The sequence below is a fragment of the Exophiala oligosperma genome (assembly GCF_000835515.1).
Source record: "Exophiala oligosperma strain CBS 72588 unplaced genomic scaffold supercont1.4, whole genome shotgun sequence".
Classification (NCBI taxonomy): Eukaryota; Fungi; Ascomycota; class Eurotiomycetes; order Chaetothyriales; family Herpotrichiellaceae; genus Exophiala; species Exophiala oligosperma.
Window position 1 is genome coordinate 2,876,820 of NW_015622821.1, and position 19,153 is coordinate 2,895,972.

General features: G+C 51.8%; 9 protein-coding genes across 9 annotated transcripts; 4 read left to right on the top strand and 5 right to left on the bottom strand.

The window, feature by feature from the left end:
• The first annotated feature begins 618 nt into the window (after positions 1-618).
• PV06_05113 (uncharacterized protein) lies at positions 619-3,974 on the top strand. The gene is made up of 2 exons (XM_016406083.1): positions 619-700; positions 999-3,974. The coding sequence occupies exon 2, from the start codon at positions 1,423-1,425 to the stop codon at positions 3,478-3,480; it is 2,058 nt and encodes a 685-aa protein (XP_016264289.1). The 5' UTR covers positions 619-700; positions 999-1,422; the 3' UTR covers positions 3,481-3,974.
• A 2,189-nt stretch (positions 3,975-6,163) lies between these two features.
• PV06_05114 (uncharacterized protein) lies at positions 6,164-8,577 on the bottom strand. Its single transcript, XM_016406084.1, has 3 exons — positions 6,984-8,577; positions 6,520-6,927; positions 6,164-6,403 (listed from the first exon to the last, which is right to left on the bottom strand). Exons 1-3 carry the CDS (start codon positions 8,396-8,398, stop codon positions 6,277-6,279), a joined length of 1,950 nt encoding a protein of 649 aa, XP_016264290.1. The 5' UTR covers positions 8,399-8,577; the 3' UTR covers positions 6,164-6,276.
• Positions 8,578-8,780: 203 nt separating this feature from the next.
• PV06_05115 (uncharacterized protein) lies at positions 8,781-10,709 on the bottom strand. Its single transcript, XM_016406085.1, has 2 exons — positions 10,224-10,709; positions 8,781-10,117 (listed from the first exon to the last, which is right to left on the bottom strand). Exons 1-2 carry the CDS (start codon positions 10,666-10,668, stop codon positions 9,402-9,404), a joined length of 1,161 nt encoding a protein of 386 aa, XP_016264291.1. The 5' UTR covers positions 10,669-10,709; the 3' UTR covers positions 8,781-9,401.
• A 154-nt stretch (positions 10,710-10,863) lies between these two features.
• PV06_05116 (uncharacterized protein) lies at positions 10,864-12,346 on the top strand. Its single transcript, XM_016406086.1, has 2 exons — positions 10,864-11,263; positions 11,316-12,346. The coding sequence occupies exons 1-2, from the start codon at positions 10,938-10,940 to the stop codon at positions 11,419-11,421; spliced, it is 432 nt and encodes a 143-aa protein (XP_016264292.1). The 5' UTR covers positions 10,864-10,937; the 3' UTR covers positions 11,422-12,346.
• Positions 11,330-12,515, bottom strand: PV06_05117 (uncharacterized protein; the record flags this gene model as incomplete). Its single annotated transcript, XM_016406087.1, has 2 exons — positions 11,330-12,425; positions 12,472-12,515. 2 exons carry the CDS (start codon positions 12,513-12,515, stop codon positions 11,504-11,506), a joined length of 966 nt encoding a protein of 321 aa, XP_016264293.1. The 3' UTR covers positions 11,330-11,503.
• Positions 12,516-12,768: 253 nt separating this feature from the next.
• PV06_05118 (tRNA-intron endonuclease) lies at positions 12,769-14,236 on the top strand. Its single transcript, XM_016406088.1, has 2 exons — positions 12,769-12,938; positions 13,169-14,236. Exon 2 carries the CDS (start codon positions 13,185-13,187, stop codon positions 14,154-14,156), a length of 972 nt encoding a protein of 323 aa, XP_016264294.1. The 5' UTR covers positions 12,769-12,938; positions 13,169-13,184; the 3' UTR covers positions 14,157-14,236.
• PV06_05119 (uncharacterized protein) lies at positions 14,105-16,193 on the bottom strand. Its single transcript, XM_016406089.1, has one exon. It carries the CDS (start codon positions 16,026-16,028, stop codon positions 14,430-14,432), a length of 1,599 nt encoding a protein of 532 aa, XP_016264295.1. The 5' UTR covers positions 16,029-16,193; the 3' UTR covers positions 14,105-14,429.
• A 635-nt stretch (positions 16,194-16,828) lies between these two features.
• On the top strand, positions 16,829-17,777 carry PV06_05120 (ribose 5-phosphate isomerase A; the record flags this gene model as incomplete). The annotated part of the gene is made up of 2 exons (XM_016406090.1): positions 16,829-17,207; positions 17,314-17,777. The coding sequence occupies 2 exons, from the start codon at positions 16,829-16,831 to the stop codon at positions 17,775-17,777; spliced, it is 843 nt and encodes a 280-aa protein (XP_016264296.1).
• PV06_05121 (uncharacterized protein) lies at positions 17,042-19,083 on the bottom strand. The gene is made up of 3 exons (XM_016406091.1): positions 19,040-19,083; positions 18,746-18,989; positions 17,042-18,664 (listed from the first exon to the last, which is right to left on the bottom strand). Exons 1-3 carry the CDS (start codon positions 19,044-19,046, stop codon positions 17,866-17,868), a joined length of 1,050 nt encoding a protein of 349 aa, XP_016264297.1. The 5' UTR covers positions 19,047-19,083; the 3' UTR covers positions 17,042-17,865.
• Positions 19,084-19,153: the final 70 nt, after the last annotated feature.

Genomic DNA, 19,153 nt, shown 5'->3' on the forward strand with positions numbered 1-19,153 from the left:
GACTCCGTACAGTAATTGCTTTGTTGTGGTGAGTGGTGTGGTTCTCTTCTTTTCCCCTTTTCACCTTGATCAGATCAATAGTCTGCCATTTCTCAGAGGCGTATCCTTGCTTGTGTGGGTGAGAGTTTGATGAGCATCAGGCTGGCAGGTGTCCAGTCACAGCCTGGGTACCGCCCAAGAAGCGTCTGGCGAGTTTCTGTAAGTAGCGTGAGTAGCGTGTGTAGTGGTTCAGCCCAACTGCGCGGCCCCGTAGTTTCGACCCCGGCTGCAGCGAAAACCCACCGTCAATCTTTTCGGCTTCTCCTTGATGCCCCCCTGTCCGTCCTCTGATGTTTGGCGACCGCCGGTGCTAGGGACCAGGTCCTCTGCCAATCACCCGCTGCATCTGGCTTTCGTCGACTCCGAATCTCTAGGGTGCTGTCAAACCTGAAGCCAGTCACACCTCATAGTCGAAAGCCACACCCTAAATCCCAGCAGTGAGCCAGAGCGCTGGAACTGCGGATCGACCCTCGATCATGCCGCAGAAGCCAAAGCCTGGGCCTCGAGGTACAGTCAAGAGGTTGTCGCTTCATAAACATTCATATCTATGCGACCTGTCCGCCGTCTGAACCTTCCCTCGGTCGAACCTTCATATTCTTCTGTCGATCCAGTCCCTACCACAAGTCGGATAGGGTGCTCGTGAACAGGTCGCCTTCAACTGGTATGTCCATGTGTTTCATATCCTCTCAGATCTATCCGTATGCTATCCAGCCCTGTCAAAAAAAATTGCGGGCGGTGGATGCCGTCATTGGTGCCCCCAAGAGGGCCCTGGTTCGGCCCTCGTGCAACAAAGTCCTGCGAATCCTTTCCACCATGAAATATGAAACCCTCCCTTGCACCTGCGACACTTTGGGCTTTGCATTGCTACCGACGCTTTTCTTTTTCCTTGAACAATTCAACTTTCAATATCTGTTGCTCAGATGTATCTTACTCACTGGATACTGACATCCCCCTGCCAGCACATATTCTTGCGACGACCTCGACAGCCCCGGCTGCCGCATCTTACCACTCACAATATTGTCCCCAAAGCCCTGGCCTCTTGTCTACAGGCTCTGTACAGTCGCACAGTTGCAGATTCATCTCCTGAATTTGGCAGAAAAGTTACAAGTACGCCAACAAGGCCAATGGCCCTGAAACCACAGTAAATATTTCAAGCTGGCGCATCATTATTCCTCAGCATACTTGCCCACGGCGGCCTTCCCTCTCTCCGGCACCTATCCAGCCTCGATCGCTCCTATCGCCTACCACAACGATCCCTACTACTCGCGGCAGTTGCAGCTACCACAAGAGCAGGAAGGTGACAGGCGCTACAGACCCTCAAGGCCTACACTCTTGACACCACCCTACGCTGGCGCAGATGCAACGGGCCATGACCAGATTTCTATGACAAGGGCTTCGTCGACCAAATCGACACCCACTTCTCAGACCTTGCAACATAGTCCTATTTCGATGACTGAGCCTGAGGCTCCTCTCCAGGCAAAACCTGAGACTCCACCCACCACCAAACCCAAACGTGTCAGAACCGGTTGTCTTACATGCCGTGAGCGTCACCTCAAGTGTGACGAAGGACTACCCAATTGCCAAAACTGTAAAAAGTCCAACCGAAAGTGCAAACGAGGTGTCAGGCTCAACTTCATTGACACTCAGTGTGAGCGGCCACCACATCTACTCCCACCGACTCATGACTGGGAGGTGACCTTCCAGGATGACTCGCGCGATATTGCTTCAGAATATCAAGGCGGGATCGAGAAGTACCATCCTCTCGAGCCCGAACCGAAGCGACAGAAACTGAGTGTTGCGCCAAATATCAACTACGATTATGGTCAGATCACCGCCCCGATCATTCCTCATCAACAGCTCCCTACCTCACAGTCTTACTCGCATCCATACGTTGAGCAACCTCAGCCAACCTTTGCTGCTGCTTCAGGCCCATCATACGAGAGTGCAGCAAATCATATGGGTTCATATTCCGAACCGCCGCATCCTGTACAACAGTCATATGAGACGCCAATTATGCTGCCCCCGGAGACGCCACCTGCACCTCCGCTAAACAGCCGTGATGAAGTCTTGTACATGCAAGTCTTCGTCGAAGAGGTCGGCTTATGGATGGATTCGATGGATGCCGAAAAGCATTTCTCCCGCCTTATTCCGTTTCAGGCCTTGGGAGAACCCATGCTCAAGTATGCCCTCCTGGCATGCGGAGTGCGACACCTGACCCTGGTAAACACTGCCTATCCTGAAGAACACGCCTTGAATTACTACAACAATGCAACGCAACTCCTTTTGAAATCGCTCCAGAACCCTGATCGTAATAGCGCTCTTTGTGCCACCACAGCCACCATTCTCAATGTCTACGAGGTCATGTCCGAAAAGGCTTTGCAGCGTATGAACCACATTGCCGGTTCCCGAGCGCTCATTAAGGAATGCCGCTGGGACGCTCAAGCTACTGGGATAGGATCCGCCTGCTTCTGGCTCAATGTCGGACTCGAGTTGTTCAGTTGCCTCCATTTCAATTGGGGCACTGCTTGGGATCCCGACACGTGGGGCATCGACATGAACATGTCGCCTCAACACGTAGGTGGAAATGAGGACGATTGGACTCACAAAATGTTATGGATATTATCCAAGATCGCCAATTTCCGATCTACAGCACAGCAAAGATATCAGGACGCCTCAGTTCACGCGGAGCAGGCACGTTTGCATCAGCGACATCAACAGTGGCTAGGCCTGAAACAGTTCTGTGACCGTTGGAACGATTGTGTCCCACCAACAATGCACGCCATGGCATACATCTCACCATTCATGACGAATTCGAAGAGCGCCTTTCCCGAAGTGTGGTTCATCAAGAGAACGACAATCGTAGCGAGACTGTTCTATCATACTGCCATGGCACTTCTCGGATCTCTTCACCCTTACGCCCACATGCAGCCCCAGACAGCTGAGGAGATGCAAGGTATGAGTCTCTACCACTCGAGGCAAATCTGTGGCATTGTGGCTCATGTCAAGGATCGAGGAGTTGCTTCTGCCTCGATTCGCTGTCTCGCCGTGGCTGGTGAGCAACTTACTGTTCAACGAGAACAAGAAGAAGTCTTGCAGATTTTTGACAGAATCAAAAAGGAAACGGGCTGGCGAGTGACATTCATTCACGACGATCTCAAGGAGAAATGGGGGTGGAACAACAACCCTCCAGACTATGGCAGCATGGGTTCTGCAGCTTCGTACTATTCTGGACCGAGCACAAATCCTTCCACCACACCAACAGCGACGCCACCCCGACCAAAGTATCCGAGCGGCATTATCAATCCTCTTTACAAGAATGCCGACTTCTCTGCCCAAAACCCACCCTACCAGGGTAGCTACGTCCCGCCAACTCCCGGACACATCATGCACAATGCACAAATGTATGGCTACTCTAGCATACCTACAATGATGCAGTCTTAACGATGATATGGTCACCCCTCGATCTTGACTGCGGCGCTAAAGCAAACATCGATCGGTGGTTTCTTTATTTTTCTGAGTACGACTTCCGGAGCGCGGCGCGTAAAAGTACGCTTCTCAATTTAGCGTTCAACGTTCAACATGGACTTGCATTGATTTGAGTCATTGGCAAAAACAGCCATTATGGTAAGACAACAGACTTGGGAGTTGGATTCTTCGTTTTTGTAAGCGAATACGAGATACCTTGTCGAGCGTGTTACGTGTTTATATACAGGATTAGCGAACGCAATTGTTGCATCATCATCATGTGTGAGAGATGGATCTCCTCTTTGAAGTGCTTATGCGCATTTCTTCTAATACTAACGATGTCAATATGAAACGAACACATGTACATGTCTATCATTTTGTGGGTTACACCACTGTACACAGACAGTTATATATCTACCTGTACCACACTGCAATTGCATTGGTCAATTTTGAAGGCTACTGAATGTAGTTTATTGTATAACACTTGAAAGAATCACAACACGTCAGAACTCTACGTATAGACGGAGTATGTTTATCACAAATTTCACGAGGCATGTATCGATTGTGATGTAATTAAGATTCCCTCTCCTGCAACAAGCTAGACACGACTGCCAAAAAGCAATCTCGATTCATTTTCCACGTCACGGTCCACGTGAGCCGTCCGTTGGAATCATCTCGCCGGACGGACCGGCCCACACCTGTGGCCCCTGAGGAGAGTGGGTTGAACCTTTTTGACGGCCGTAAGATTAGTTGCGGGCGGAAGCAGCCTCGACCGCGAGGATCCGGGCCGCCGTGTCGACGGCGGTCTCGCGCAGTGAGTGGTACCGGAAAGCCTCAAACGCCACATCGGCGTCGTGGGTGTAGAACCTCGCGGGGGCCAGGGTCTGAGGGTCGTCATTGTTGGCGCCGACGCGGCTGTGGCCGTCGCGTAAAGCGTCGGCGAAGTCGTTGAACCACATGGGAAACCCGACGACGAAGCGTTTGTTGGCGGCTCCGGGGTTGGTGAGGGCCCGGATCTGTAACTCTGCAAGGTCGCGGACGTCGATCTGTACAGGTTGGAGAGTCAACCCGTGGCAACCCGTGCAGAGAAGAGATCTTGGAACGCGATGGTCATTTGGAAAGAATGATGGTTTGGAAAAAGGGAGTGACTGTGGCCGTTGCCACTGGCTTCTTATTCGGGATGGTTTGGGGGGTAAGAAAAGCAAAATGGCACGTACATATGCTGGAAACATGGTCGTGGGAACCTTTTTGGTCTCGGACACGGCACTGTTCATGATACTTTGAACCTGTGAGTTGCTAAAGTTGATCTTGTCGACGGACGTGACGATTTGCTCCATGGGCCCAAAGATCAGAGGGGGCATGAAGTTGGTCACGGTGAACGATGGCTTTTCGTGTTTGACAAACCGCCACAAGGCTTCTTCCGCCAACTTCTTGCCCACGCAGTATGAGATCTGGCACACACATACACACACACCCCACATTGTCAATAAGACCGAGGGAGAACAGAAGGTGAACGCAAGACGTCCTCGTCAGACTTACATAATTGTCCTGAGCTTTGATGGCATCTTCGCGCCCCAATGGCAGCCACGAATCGTTGCCAAATATTCTCGCCCTCAGGTCGTCTTGATCGCCCAGGGTGATGGCGTTGATGCTACCCGTCACGCTGATGGCCCTGACGTTCCTACCGTGCCGGTTCGCGCCGGTCAAGAGGCCGATGTTGCCCAGGACGCTGGGCCTCTCAAAGTGTCGGACAAAGTCGGTGTTGCGTGGGTCGTCCAGCAGCGGCGCCGCCACGTGGATGACGTACTCAATCTCCTCGTGCTCCTGGAAGACCTCGTCGAACGCCCCTTCGACGGTGAAGTCGGGCACGGCGTAGACGGTGACGGCCTCCTCGGGCCACTCGGGGTGGGCGGCGATCAGTGCCTCTGCGGAGGAAGTGTTGCGGACGGCCATGATGACCTTGTGGTTGTGCCGTGCAGACACCAAGGCTGAGACCATCGTGGCACCGACGAAGCCGTTGGCACCGGTGACGAGAGTGACGGGTTGCCGTGCCACATTTCCTTCCTCCTCGGGAGTCTGTGTGGGGTTTACAGGTCGAAACATGCTGAATCGGACACTGTCCTGTTGTACTGTTGATATTGGGGGTGTCAAGCCAACTGAAGGGTCATCACGAGAAGGGGGCCGCTTGAAAAGAGAGGTCGGGGGCGTCGATATTTATACCCAGCTTCATCCTACTTACATGTCCCAAACACGAAGAAACAAGGGTCTCTCACTGGGGAGTCACATGCAATGTACACTACAAGCCTCAGGGCTGCAAAGGTGGGTAGGACTCGAATCTGTGCCAAGCATGATGTTTGTAGCAAGTCGAACCGTCTTGTTGACGTTGCTTTTGGTGGCGCACGCGATCCCGGAGTTGGTAGAGAATGAAAGAAAAGGGCAAATGACTAATACGATCCGCTTGGTAAGTCAAGTGGTCCAGGGGGGCATGATTGGATCAGTTCGCCTATTTGATGTGTTAGTTGGACAGGGGTTGGTGAGTGGCGTTTTCCTTTGTCCACCTGGAATACGAGAAAAAAACACTGCGGACGCCCCTCGTATCCATTCATCAATCAGCAACAAAGAGAGGCGTCCGAGCGGATCAATCAATCCTGCTAAGTGAGTCTGGAATGGGTTCCGCTCGTATTTTGCTTTATTATCTCTCAGCTTTTGAAAGAATTGTTCTAAATTGAGTCGAAGCGAGGACAATTGCAAGAAGCGAGATATTTTCAAGCCTTACTTCAGCACGGCAGAATAGTAGTGCTTCTTGGCTGCATCCATGATTGCTTTGACCTTTGTCGCAGGTACCTTTTCTTGACGATCGTATGAGTAGAGACCATTGACTTCCTGCTCGATATCATACCTGTAACAGCATCAGAAAAGATTTGTCAAAAGTGGTGTGTACAATCTTCAAGTCACGGCGAGGGAATGATATATAGAGGAAAGAAGGCAGCTGGGGCAGGACCAAAAAAAACCTACAACTGGGTGTACACGAAGCCACATGAGTGTCCGCCCTTTACCACCGCCATGACAAGCTGTTCGAGTCTGTTGAGAAGATCTTGAGGGTCAGTGGCAGTTGTATAACCCCAATCTCTCTCATTGACAGAAGCCCCTTTCGCCGGAGCAATATTGACACCTCCAAACTCTGTACAGATGATTGGAGCACCTTGCTTGTGTTGTGCACCTGGATCGACACATACAGAACCGGCGTGGATCGGTTTGGTGAACATTTCACGCTCAGACTTCTTGTCTAGAATGCCACTTTCCAGTTTCGAACAAGATGTGGCCAACTCAGGCGAATCAGCGTAGTCATGGTAAGTCGTCAGGTCGGTGAGGACGTGCTCCCAACCACAATTGTCGTTTATGGGACGAGTAGGGTCGAGTGTTCTGCTGTACAGTTAGCCGTGGTGCCCTTGCTAACATCTATCGGACTTGAGACATACTTGGTCATATAGTAGAGGGACCGAATATGATTGCGCTGTTCAATATTGTCTTGTAGCGAAGGGTACCCCCAACTCTCGTTGTTCGGCGTCCACGTCACGATGCAGGGGTGGTTGATGTCTCGCTTCACACTCTCAATCCACTCGTCATTGAATCGATCGGCATAGTCGTTGCTGAACTCGTAAGCGTTGGCCATTTCACCCCAAACCAGGTATCCCAATCTATCCGCCCAGTAGAGAAAAATGGGATCTTCGACCTTTTGATGCTTGCGGCATCCATTGAAGCCCATATCCATGGACATTTGTATGTCGGCTTTCAGTGCATCTGGAGATGGAGGCGTCATGCCCGTGTCTTTCCAATATCCTTGATCAAGCACCAGAGCTTGAAAATATGGCTTTCCATTCAATCGGAAGGTTCCATCACTAGTATTCCATGTTATCCTTCGCATTCCAGCCGTCGTTTGGACCTCATCCACTAATGCACCCGAAGCGTCGTAAAGACGCAGGGTCACGTCATACAAGTTTGGATGCTCAGGCTGCCACAGCGCAGTCCCATTTGACCAACTACCCTCGATATCGAAAGGAGGTCTCTTTCTCAATTCCGAAGCCTTTGGTACTTCCATTGCAAGGTCAAGAGACACAATATTCTGATCCCTCGGAAGATCCTTCTTGATATTACCGACATGATTCTCTCCAAGACTGACCTCGATTTCAGCTGCACATTTTGTCCCCGCTTGTCGGCCGACTACAGCAACACAAGCGTGCAATGTACCGGTTTCAATATCATCTGACCGAAGAATCGTACCATCACTACCACTTGCGAGGCGCATGGAAGGTACACTCTCAAGCCAGACAGATAGCCAGATGCCGCTCGTTGGGGAGTAGAAGATATTTTCAGAGACTGGACCCCAATACTGTTTACCGCGGGGTTGGGTGAGATCGTATGGAGAATCTCGAACTCGCACCGTCAGCCGAACAGACTTTGAAGGATCATTCCCCGCGAAAGCGTCTGTGACATCCAGGTCGAAAGGCACATGGCCCCCACGATGGCCTCCGACATACTGTCCGTCCGCCCAGACCGAGCATTCGTAGTCTACAGCACCAAAACGGACCAAGAGTCGATCGCCTCTGGTCTTTCCGTTTCCGCCACGGATATCGCTGATGTTGCGCTCATACCAGATCACTTCATGGGCTTCGTGAAGGCCAATACCTGATGCCGGTGTCTGAAACGCGTATGGTACTGTGATCGTATGCTTCTTTTGTCCTTGGCTTTCGACCGGCAAACCCTCTTGTGGCCACCGTTGCGTCAGACCGGAATCGGTATTGTCGAAGATGAAGTCCCAGGGTCCGTCCAAACTCGACCATGTGACGGTGGTTCGCTGAAAGTCAGGCCGTGGGTATGTGGTTGACGCAGTCATCTCGCTAATGTTCTGCTTCCGACAGATGTGTAACTCCAAGTAAGAAGATATGGCAAGCTTGAGTTTCTGAGCAAGTGTTCAACATCAAAGTCAGCATTGGTGGAACGACGTGTGTTGGCTATATATATGCAACCCTGGTATTGTGGAACGCATGTTCTATCACGAACTCCGTATAAATCGGTCATTGGACTTCTTCACGGCCCGACTTGAGGCGTATGATCTCACACTGGAGCCAGCGTCTATCCTTGCTCCATGCCGGCAATTGACACGCTAGACAGGGGTTTTGTCCTGTCACGCCAGTGGAGGAGTACTCCGTATCTAGCCAACACTTCTACAACAGTGCGCCATGCATCCTCCATGCGGGTGAATAAGGTCGTAGATCGTAGACATGCCCATGCGATGCTAAGCTAAGGCAGGCACCGAGTACGATTAGACACATCAGTCTCTTGTAAAGTTCCTGGACCGGAAATGCTTTGATCCGAGCATAGTGCATTCGCACATCATCAGCTCCGCCCTAGATGTCCTGCGCACCATTGAGACCTCAGGTGCTTGACTCCATCTCCATTGCTTCTGATGTTTTGCACACTTGCTTCCCTTTGCGTTGGTATCCAACTTCAATTCGTGGTGCATTTGGCATCGCCTCAGTTTCAAGGTCTTTTCTGAAAGCTTCAATTCCTCATGGGTATCTTCTGGCTTCTAGGCTTGCTTTTTTTCGTCCCCTTGCTGTGTTTCCTAGGTATAATCGATGCACGTCTTCCTTCAAGGGTGAAAGCTAATGTGGGTATAGTCTTCCTAGCGCTGTCTTCATGTCTAGGGGATGCTTTCAGGGCGAGAGTGTCAGGCTTCAGCATCAATCCCAGGCATGGATCGTATGACCACAACTATTTCCGAACTATGACCAATCCTGGGCCGAGTTCTTCGGAGCACATCGAGTTGGAAAGTATGCTCAATGAGCGACATATGGTTCATGACGACGAGAGAGATTGAGCCCACGGTTGAGAGTTCAGAATTCGACATCTGCCTTCTTACCCTTCTGCTCGGCTGCAGAGGCAGGCTGAGCTTCTGTACCACTATCGATCGGAGGTAGGTTGAATGGCTTGATGGTAAATTTCCTTCGGCTTAAAGTGAATGTCCAGTCGTTTTCAGCAGGGACGGTACCACTCCCTCGATCGTGCAGCATTGGCAAACGATGAACCTGCAACAATCCTTGAGGGGACTCTTCTGTCGTCCCTGACGGCCCACGAGGAGCCGGTGCATCAGCGTCAGCGGAGTGAGGAAAAGGAGAAAGCTCGAAGACGCCATCATTCAACAGCTCGATCCATCTTACTACCCCCGACGATCGAGGATAGAGGGACAGAGGGAGTGACATCATGGCGCTCATTCGGTTTGGATACTCAGCAAAGAGCGCACGAAGCCCATGCAGAAACTGTAGGACATACTCAGGCTGGCTGCAGTTTTGTGGATATACGGCAGGGGAGAGCAGTGAGGGAATAACGACACGGTGGACCGTGTTGGGTGCAGAGCTTGAAACGGCGTTGCTGAGCTGCTTCAACACAGGGCCAAAAGGAGACAGGGCTGGATTGAAGTCGAGTTGCAAAAAGTCCAACTTCGAGGAAGCAGGGTGAACGAGTCTCTTTGTCAGATCGAAAGTGTGACAGAATGATGGAGGAGCTGTGTCATCTCCTTGGGCTTTTGAGGCTGTCAGTGGTTGCGACCGCTCTGGTAAAGCACAAAGATGTCAGCCCAAGATGAAGAGCATATTTGCAACCTTTCATGGATGATATAGCATTGAATCTGGCTGTGCTACAAGGAAGAGTGTGCCCACCTCTTGCATTTGTACTGGCTCCGAACTGTCCCAGACTCTCATATCTCCAAGCGATCTTCATCTTTTCCGTGTTCTCGACATGCTTCTCTTTCTTATCCGCCGTCTGCGCAACAGCTCCCGGAAGTTCTCGTCCCCAGTGCTCGGGCATTCCAACGACGTGTACATGGTGACCTTGCAGTAAGCCTTCTGCGGCAAAGAACCGTAGAAGTGCGCCGGCGTAGTCAGTCGTACCATTCTCTTCGATGAGTACTGAGCTTCCCAGGACCAGGGCAGAATGTCCAGCAAGCAGCGAGTCAAGGCTGGCAGTGCCAGTCGAGGTTGTCAACCGTCCGTCAACCGGTGAAGGCCGAGTACCAGGGAATTGAACGTGTTTTTCCAGCGACGACGGTGTACTTTCGGAGCGCGAAGAGCCTGAAAGGCCTACATTGCGCTTGCGGAAGGACATCGACGTTTCATACGCGACCGCAATACAAAGCAAAGGTGAAAAGTTTTGCAGGTGGGAAGCATTTGGGCTGGAATTTGGGATTCGGTCTGAAAATGCCCTTCTTTGTACCCGCCCGCAAAATTTTGGGTGCTCGGACTGATTTACGCGACTGCGCCCAAAAATTATTTCTGCACTCTGCCACCACTTCAACAACCAAGTGATCAAACCCACCACACCCGCGCGCTTCCTACAAGTCCTCTCTCTGTTGCCCCGTTTGCCAACCCATTAAGATGTCGGAAAACATCCTCTTCGAAAACAGCTTCAAGATTACTGAGCTCAATAACGCCAAGTATGACAAGGTCTCCCGCATCAAAGCTTTCAGCGAGGGTGGAAGCGAAGTGCTCCTCACCCTCGATGTCAACACTGAGCTGTACTCTCTGAATGTCGATGATCGCATGACCGTTGCGCTGGCTCTTTCCCTCAACTTGGACGGCAGTAAGGATGACGGAAAGGGCTGGAGAGACGTTGGAAGAGGAGAACAGACACTGGCCGATGAGTTTGACTACGTGTGCCACGGCAAAATCTACAGATTTGAGGAAGGTGAAAAAGACAATATGTGAGTTGGTCCCGAAAGTTCTGTTTGGCATTTACTGATCTTGCCATAACAGAAAGGTCTATGTATCTTTTGGTGGCCTCCTTCTCTACATGGACGGTCCCTACGCCTTGCTCAACGCGTTAAGAATCGACTATGTCTATCTGCTCATCAAGAAATAAAGCCACAAACAATCTGTCTGGGGCCCAGGTCCAGCATTTCCTATTCAAAGAAAATGGTGGTTGCAAATGCCTGGTGCCGATATCATGGTGTCGGAAACCCTAGCTTCCTGTGACACCTGGACACGATCTCGATATAATCAGGCTCGTTCTCTGGAGTCAGTATTCCGTGCCTCACAAAAAACTCCACCAGCACTTGAGCGCAGTTTGGTTTGAACTTGCCCTCGGCCATCGCATCCTTGACCTCTTTTATTGTCAGAAGCTGGAAGTCGATGGCTTCATCGTCGCCAGGCTTCGGGATGACATTCGATGGAAGCTCGAGGTCATAGATGTACTGGCATTCAGGTTGACACAGGCCTATTTCGCCGCCAGCTCTCGAATCTCGGACGTGGAAATAAGTCAGCGTACCACAAGCTTTGGCGGACTGTACGACATCTGCCGGCAACGAGGCTTCTTCGTCACATTCCCTCACCAGACATTCGAAAGGCTTTTCTCCCGTGCTTAACCCTCCGGCAACGGTGTTATCCATCATGCCAGGATACGTCGGTTTGGTCAAAGCTCTGCGAGGCGCCCAGATCTTCATACCTTCTTCGGTCTGGACGTAGCCCGTCATATGCACTCCATATGTGACAACGCCGAAGAGGGGGGTTGCAGAGCGTTCCATGCTGAGAATGAGCTCTTTGCCAGGTCCGTAGATGGGGTACAGCTCACTGCGCCAACCATCCAGCACGCGAAAGATTTTCTGTTCTCTCACGCTCTGTAAATATTGCGCCAAGATCTTGTTGCGGCCTTCTAATGCTTTCACATGCTGTCCCTCCTCATCCCGAGGTTGGAATGCCAGTATTCGATTGCCTTGATCAAGGCTCCAATGCTTGGAGGACGGCAGTTTGGTTGCAACATCAGCAGACACATAGCCTAGAGATACCTGGCATCCTTCTACTTTGAATTGATAGTAGTCCTTGAACGCAGAATCGTACGCCGTGGGATTCTCTAAGTGATATGGAAAGCTTCTCAATTAGTTTGTAATCCACGGGAATTTTTATTCTCACGCACTTGTCACACTCGTGTATGATATCCAGGTTCGATTTCCCGACCATCCTCGTAAATGCTCAAGGATATCGATGGGTACCTTGACTTGATCAAGGAGAACGGTAGTACGGTGTTTGCAATGTGTCGTGTGCTTTATGCAAATACATACCTCGTACTCCGTACTTGTCCCTGTCACGGACCTCATCGTACTGTCCTTGGCAGCTTATGTAAGGCAACGAGGAAAGGAACCAGTAGACGCCAAGGAAATCCTCGACTCAGAATATTTCTCTAATTAGATAAAATGCTGTTGTACTCTCTCCTCGACCTTGTTGTCTGATGACTCTAGCACACAAAGTCATGTAGTGTCTCGTCTTCTGCTTGAAGACCTTTTCTTCAAGCCAGACCACCAATCCATTCTACCTCCGAGGTTGCTCCTTGCAAAGATCGAGTACTGCATCCGTGGGAATTTCCGTCCGTCCTGTACAGCTTTGGTAAGTAAGGTAACCTACCTGTTCACACAGTCTTTCTACATATTTGCATGATTATACAATTTTTTATAATCTGTCAATCCACTGATAAAAAGCCCTTTGGGTTTATGTGATTGAAACGAAAAAAATCGTTGTTGAAATATGATCTCCTAGTGAGAACAACTTCTTGTTTTTATTCTATTCTCCAGGCGGGCGTATCACAGAGAAACTAACAATGGGTCATGTTTTTGCAGGTTACACGTACCGAAAATGGATGACCCAGCAGATCTCGGCTTCGACTATAAGCCAGACCTCCCGGTCCCGATCTCGCAGGTCGGTGGAAGATATCTGCTCTTCGATATCAAGGTCGCCAGCTTTCTCCGAAGGGAGTATCGAATATGCGGCACGCAGACCGGAACCTTACCTCTGGCGCCGTCGCAGAATTTGTTCCTCGGCTTACCGATAGAGATCATGCCCGAGGAAGCTCAACTGCTCGTCGAAAAGGGCGTGGCCGTCGTCGTCGACGATGCGCGAGCCCACGATCAGGCCGTCCTGCGTTCTCCCGACAGCATCAGACGTGCGGACTACCTTGCAAACGTCGAAAAGCAAGCCCGGCGATTCGAGCTACTCAGTACCCAGGAAAAGGAGCAGAGTCGACGGCGGGCATTGGAGAAACGAGCCAGAGCAACCACCGCCTGCCTGGCCTCGACGGAGCCGCCTTCGACTCCACGCCAAGGTGAAGCTGCTGCTCCCGGTTTGTTGGATTTCGCCGAAGGGGAAAAAGAGGAAGCGGCCTCTGACACACCAGCAAGGGAGAGCTCTGTGCGTGACGAACCAGTCTCATCGCAGATGGAGCCAGCGGTGAACTCCTCAACAAGTCACTACCACATCACCCCCGCCACGTCTCAACACCTGGTCCCCGGGTCCGTGGGTGCGACACCCAAGTCGACGGTCCAAGGCCTGCCGGCTTCGTATCCCATGTATAGACATTTGCACGAAAAGGGCTACTTCATGACCCCCGGGCTCCGGTTCGGATGTCAGTACAACGTCTACCCGGGCGACCAGCTGCGGTTCCATTCTCACTTCCTGGCGTCCGGCTTCGAATGGGACAGGCGGATCGACCTCATGGATGTCGTTGGCGGAGGCCGACTGGGGACGGGTGTTAAAAAGGGCTTCCTGATCGGCGGTGCAGACCCTGCGGGTCAGGTCAGGACGTTCAGCGTCGAATGGGCTGCCATGTGATTTTTGCAAGCTACTTTCATATCAGATAATGATTCTTGACTGCCAGTCTTATGCTGGCTGACGCAATCTTAACATGGTCGTCATCTTCATCATCATCATTGCCATTCTCATTGACTACCCACGTATTCAGTCGATCCGCACTTTTGTTTGCCTACCTACCTACATTAGGTGGGTATTAGTAGGTATTCCAGACTGGGGACTTTTTCGCAACTTTGCGCCTAAGACGTGTCTATGAGCATCTCCCTGCCAAGTAGGATTGACATCGCGAATTATTTATATCTTGAAAATGGCGCTCTTGCTCCTTACACCATCAAATACGCAAGTCCCGTCGACCGGCACGTACTGTCTCGTGAGCAACTTGATGGCCTCTTGCGCCACCATGCCACCCAACACGCTCGAGATGTTGTGTAGTTCACCGCCCTTGGCCCGTTCCACCTCCTTTACCGCATTGGCATAATTCGCTTGTACTTCCTCGTCGGATGACATAGCACTGACATCCACATTCGCCGCATTCAAGCCCACAAAGACAGGCAACATGCCTTCCCAGTCATTATCCACCATGGTGGGCAATCGCGCAAGGGTCTTTGCGTCGCCCAGGGCTAATCGTAATGACGGAACAGGGTCGTTATTTGTATTCGTCAGGACGCGGACGTGGGAGGCGTTTTTGCAAAATGCTTCAATTTCCGAGTCTTCAATATGACTTGTCGTCCGAGACAGGTCTTTTTCCAACATTCGGACCACTCGAGTGACTTCAGCAACGTCAGCACGTGCTTTGGTTTTGTATGTGCTCTGGAGCTTGATGTATTCTGAGCTGGTTGCTTTCATGTCAGGAAGAGATCCCGGGAGAGGAAGGACGCCGTGAGTTTCATAGAACTGTCTGATGGCTCTGGCTATTACCCAGAAGTTTGCCGAGTCCTTTGTGACATCTGTGCATGATGCCATGTTCATCATTTCTTTGCAACCGCTACCTATCGGCGGCGGCGTGATACTTTTCAGAACGGCCGCACATGCTTCATCGTAGTTTTCCTCGCTACCTTCTGGGTTGTTTGTTCTTGCGCCGGAGCGGACCAGGTCTCGGAATTCCGTCTTTTCCTTGAAGGTCGACGGATAGGAGCCATTGTGTGACTTCCTCCATTCTCTCAAATAGTGCAGAAGCAGGATGATGTAAGGGATGTGGCCGTGTTCGTGGTCCGGCAATGAGGTGATGTCGCCCAGGGAGTCTACCACGGCTTCAAGCTCCGGCCACGGTGCCAGCAGCCGTAGGTCTTGGGTGCTCTCTGGGTCGGGATGGGTGTCAACAATGGGGAATTCGTGAGGAAGCTGGATGGAAAAGGATGCGAGGAAGCCTGCAGACTGAATGTAGATCACGGGTATCGATCGTTCCGTTGCATAGTTGCATATCCGTTGTAAGTATTGCAGGGGTACCGGGGCACATAGTAGGATGAGATTGTACGGTTGCAGGGAGGTTTCGGTCGGTAACCATTCCGAGAGAGGAGTCGTGATGGCATGGCCTGTAACATCGGGATTTAGCTCGGAGAGGAGCCGTCTCGTCTCTTGTGCTCTTGACTTGTGTAGACTGTCTGTCTCGAGGAAGAAGTTGACACCTAGATCGGCATCTGTGACCGTCGCAGGGTCGGCGATGGTGAAGTTACCAATGCTGGGGAGGATGAGGTTCTTGAGTGTCTCGGCACCAGCGACGCTGCTGTTGGACCCGTGGTTCTCGTCGCCAATGACCAGGAGAACATGTGACTCTTCAAGTGCCCTCTGACCGGAAGCTGCCCATAGTCGTAACTGTCTGTCGTATTTCTTCTCTTTGGCTGTGGGTGCTTGAAGCGGAGGCGGAGTGACTTCTCTAGGTGCGATTTCGGCCATGTTCGTGAACTGGGGGATCAGGTAGCGAGGACAATAGAGGACAGCAGATATTCTCACTGGGAGTCAGTTTCGTACTTTCTGAACGACTCCTTCATCTCCAAGCAGGTTCTGGGTCGCGGTAGCAAGCCTGGTCAGAGGAGCAGAAAGCGCAGGCAATTGATGAACGAGTTGTACTCCGTACAGATACAGTCAACGAACATTTGTCAGATTTGGAAAGTCGAGCGGCGGGGATCAAGCGACGTCACTGGTGCCGAGTCACTTAATTAGCTCTAGTACGGATACTTATTAGCAGCAATTGTTAGGGGACTTCTTAGGCGCTGTGGCAGCCCACCATAGACGACGGCGCCCAATGCTCGTCTTTCTGGCCTCACCCCACGTTTTCTTGCGATAGACTCATTTTTCCCGCTCGAGATACACAGCCTCTTTAGCCTGAGTTGAAGGCAGTACATATTCCTCAGACATACGCTGTATCTTCTGTTTCTCCTGTCGCTGTTGCTCTGGGTACTTCTGCATCTGCAAGCCGTACAGTCATCAGCAACCGGCCTACGTAATCTTGGGTGTCACATTCCCATAGAGGTTCATGCATGTTTCTAGCGACTTTGTGTAGCCGCACACGTAAGTCGACCGACAACACCTCTCTCTTTACAATCAGCTCATTTCTGGTAGTCAGACAGACCAGACTCTCGCCGGGTACTTCTCGAATACCGGTCAACAAGTTCCTCGTTGTTTACAATCCAGCTATACCTTTCCGCGGCCTCAAGAGCTCCTCCTTTCCGACCAGACCCAACTCCTTCGACAACATGGCGGCAGACATAGAAGCTGCGAAGAAAGCGGCAGCGATAGAAGCAGTGCGCAATCACTTCCCCGAGAACCCGCGCTTTGTCGGCATTGGTTCAGGCACGACGATTGTCTACGTGGTGGAAGCAATCAAGAACAGCGGAATCGATGTTTCAAGAGTAGGCTTTGTGCCGACGGGGTACCAATCCAAGCAGCTTATTATAAACGCTGGCCTTGTGCCCATCGAGTTCGATGCCTTACCCGACAGTGCTATGCTCGACGTGGCGTTCGATGGAGCCGATGAAGTGGACGAAGATCTCAATTGCATCAAAGGAGGAGGTGCATGTCTATACCAGGAGAAGCTCGTCGCGATGCGTGCAAAATCATTCATTTGCGTTGCAGGTACGTATCGCTCCCATATCTGCGTAGCTTTTCACTGACCTCCCCACCGACTATCGCAAACTTCAAACTCGTTTGGTGACGAAGTGGCCCACGATTCCCATTGAAGTGGAGCCAAAAGCAGCCCGACAAGTCATTCAACGACTGCGTATGCTTGGGAGTCGAAGCCCGACCGGTGCCACCCCCGTGATCCGGGAAGGTCATATGGCCAAGGCTGGTCCCATCAAGACCGATCAAGATTTCTTCATTGTCGATGCACCATTCCCTCATCCTCTCTTGCTTTCGTCAGACTGCACACCAGAGAGGCTAGGAAATGGCGAGCACGGCTATTGGGAGGTTGAGCAACTCGCCAAAGCCATCAAAGAGATCAACGGCGTGCTGGCTGTTGGTCTTTTTTGCGGTCCGACAGGTCCCGAGGCCTTGGCAGCCCAGGTGATAGGAGGACAAAGACCAGTCGCCTGCTACTTTGGCATGGCTGATGGCACTGTTGCTTTGCGCCGAGCTCGGGAGAAGCGACCGTCTATTGTCGCCAAATATCCCCCATTGATACCCGTCCGTACAACCGAAGACTAGTCGTAGATCCCGCCCCCAACAGACATCTCTGTGGCTTCAATGTGACCGAAAGGGGTCGTAGATGCATTAGAACAGAACAAAGTCCTGCTCACTTCGCCTTCCTCTTGACCTCGTTCTCGCCCAGTTCTCTGATGTAGATACTAACGGACCCTTCAGCAACTTCGTCTTTGCCATCCTCAAACCCAGGGCTAATCGCTGTCGCAAGATACTTTCCATTCGAGCTGAATGATATGGCCGCGACGCTCGATGCCAGTTTAGGGTAGATACGAATTCGGCGTTTTGCGATAGCATCCCAGATCGCCACAACGCCGTCACCCCCACCAGTCGCAAACGTACCGTGGACGGGATGGAAAGCAATGGCATTGACAGGATAGACGACGTCTACGTCGTCGACGGGTTGGCGGTGGCACTTGAAGGCGTACTTCCTCGCCTGTGACTCGTTCGACGGGTCGAACCACTCGACGGCGACGCGGCCCTCGATGCTCGACGAAGCGTACCCTTCATCGTTGGGCATGCAGTCGACGGCCCTGGTCATGAATTTCAGACTGCTCTCTCGCCGCTGCCACGGCTCGATGTCCAGCCGATTCTGCAACGAGTTCGCCGAGCTCTTGCATTCGTTCGCCAGCGCCTTCAGCTCGTAGATGTGCAACGCTCGGTTGGCCATGGCCACGACCAGCTTCGACGACGAAACCGCCAGGGAAAACGGCTTCGAGGGCAGGTTGATCGTGGCGGTGCTCCAGGCCGCATCACCGCCTCCGGGGTGAATGTGCAGCGTCGAGTCCCACGCCGCCGAGATGACGAGAGAGTGTTCTTTACTGTACACCACGGAGCGGACTCCGTTGTCGTGGGTGCTGAGGACCGTCTGCGTCCCTGACGTCAAGTCTATCCTATACATGGAGAGAGATTGGTCAGCCAAGGACCTTCACTGCTTGTGCGCAAAAGGAACAAATAAAACTCGTCCGACCAACCTTCTCACATCCCAGTCCAAGCAAGCCGTGTATATTTCATTGTCGTCCTTGCCGAAGCAGACGTCGAGTACCGGCGCCCTGTGCTCAAACTTGGCCGTCTGCGTGCACGACTTCCCGTCCGTGAGCTCGTAAATGTACACGTTCTTGTCCCAAGAGGCCACGGCGAAGCGAAACGAGTCTGGGTGCGGTGAAAATCTTAGGGCCGAGATGGCATCTGCAGGAGGATCGGGCACAGGAGATTGGTCTGTTCAAGCGGTCAGTGGTGAGCACGGTACGAACATGGAATGTACTAACTTGACATATTGACGACGGTGACAGAGACTTGGGAAAAGCTTTCGTGATCATGCGCGGCGCATTTCTAGTGCGAGTCTCATGTTGGAGTGCGAAAACAACACAAATGATTCTGCC

Bases quoted from the DNA above. Each gene is read 5' to 3' on its own strand.
- PV06_05113 (XM_016406083.1), top strand. From the start codon at position 1,423: ATGACAAGGGCTTCGTCGACCAAATCGACACCCACTTCTCAGACCTTG.
- PV06_05114 (XM_016406084.1), bottom strand. From the start codon at position 8,398: ATGACTGCGTCAACCACATACCCACGGCCTGACTTTCAGCGAACCACC. The intron at 6,928-6,983 runs GTATGTCTCAAG...ACTGTACAGCAG, and splicing joins TCCCTCTACTATATGACCAA to AACACTCGACCCTACTCGTC. The intron at 6,404-6,519 runs GTAGGTTTTTTT...ATGCTGTTACAG, and splicing joins GGCTTCGTGTACACCCAGTT to GTATGATATCGAGCAGGAAG.
- PV06_05115 (XM_016406085.1), bottom strand. From the start codon at position 10,668: ATGTCCTTCCGCAAGCGCAATGTAGGCCTTTCAGGCTCTTCGCGCTCC. The intron at 10,118-10,223 runs GTGGGCACACTC...GTGCTTTACCAG, and splicing joins AGCCAGTACAAATGCAAGAG to AGCGGTCGCAACCACTGACA.
- PV06_05116 (XM_016406086.1), top strand. From the start codon at position 10,938: ATGTCGGAAAACATCCTCTTCGAAAACAGCTTCAAGATTACTGAGCTC. The intron at 11,264-11,315 runs GTGAGTTGGTCC...TTGCCATAACAG, and splicing joins GAAGGTGAAAAAGACAATAT to AAAGGTCTATGTATCTTTTG.
- PV06_05118 (XM_016406088.1), top strand. From the start codon at position 13,185: ATGGATGACCCAGCAGATCTCGGCTTCGACTATAAGCCAGACCTCCCG.
- PV06_05119 (XM_016406089.1), bottom strand. From the start codon at position 16,028: ATGGCCGAAATCGCACCTAGAGAAGTCACTCCGCCTCCGCTTCAAGCA.
- PV06_05121 (XM_016406091.1), bottom strand. The intron at 18,665-18,745 runs GTTGGTCGGACG...CTCCATGTATAG, and splicing joins TTGGACTGGGATGTGAGAAG to GATAGACTTGACGTCAGGGA.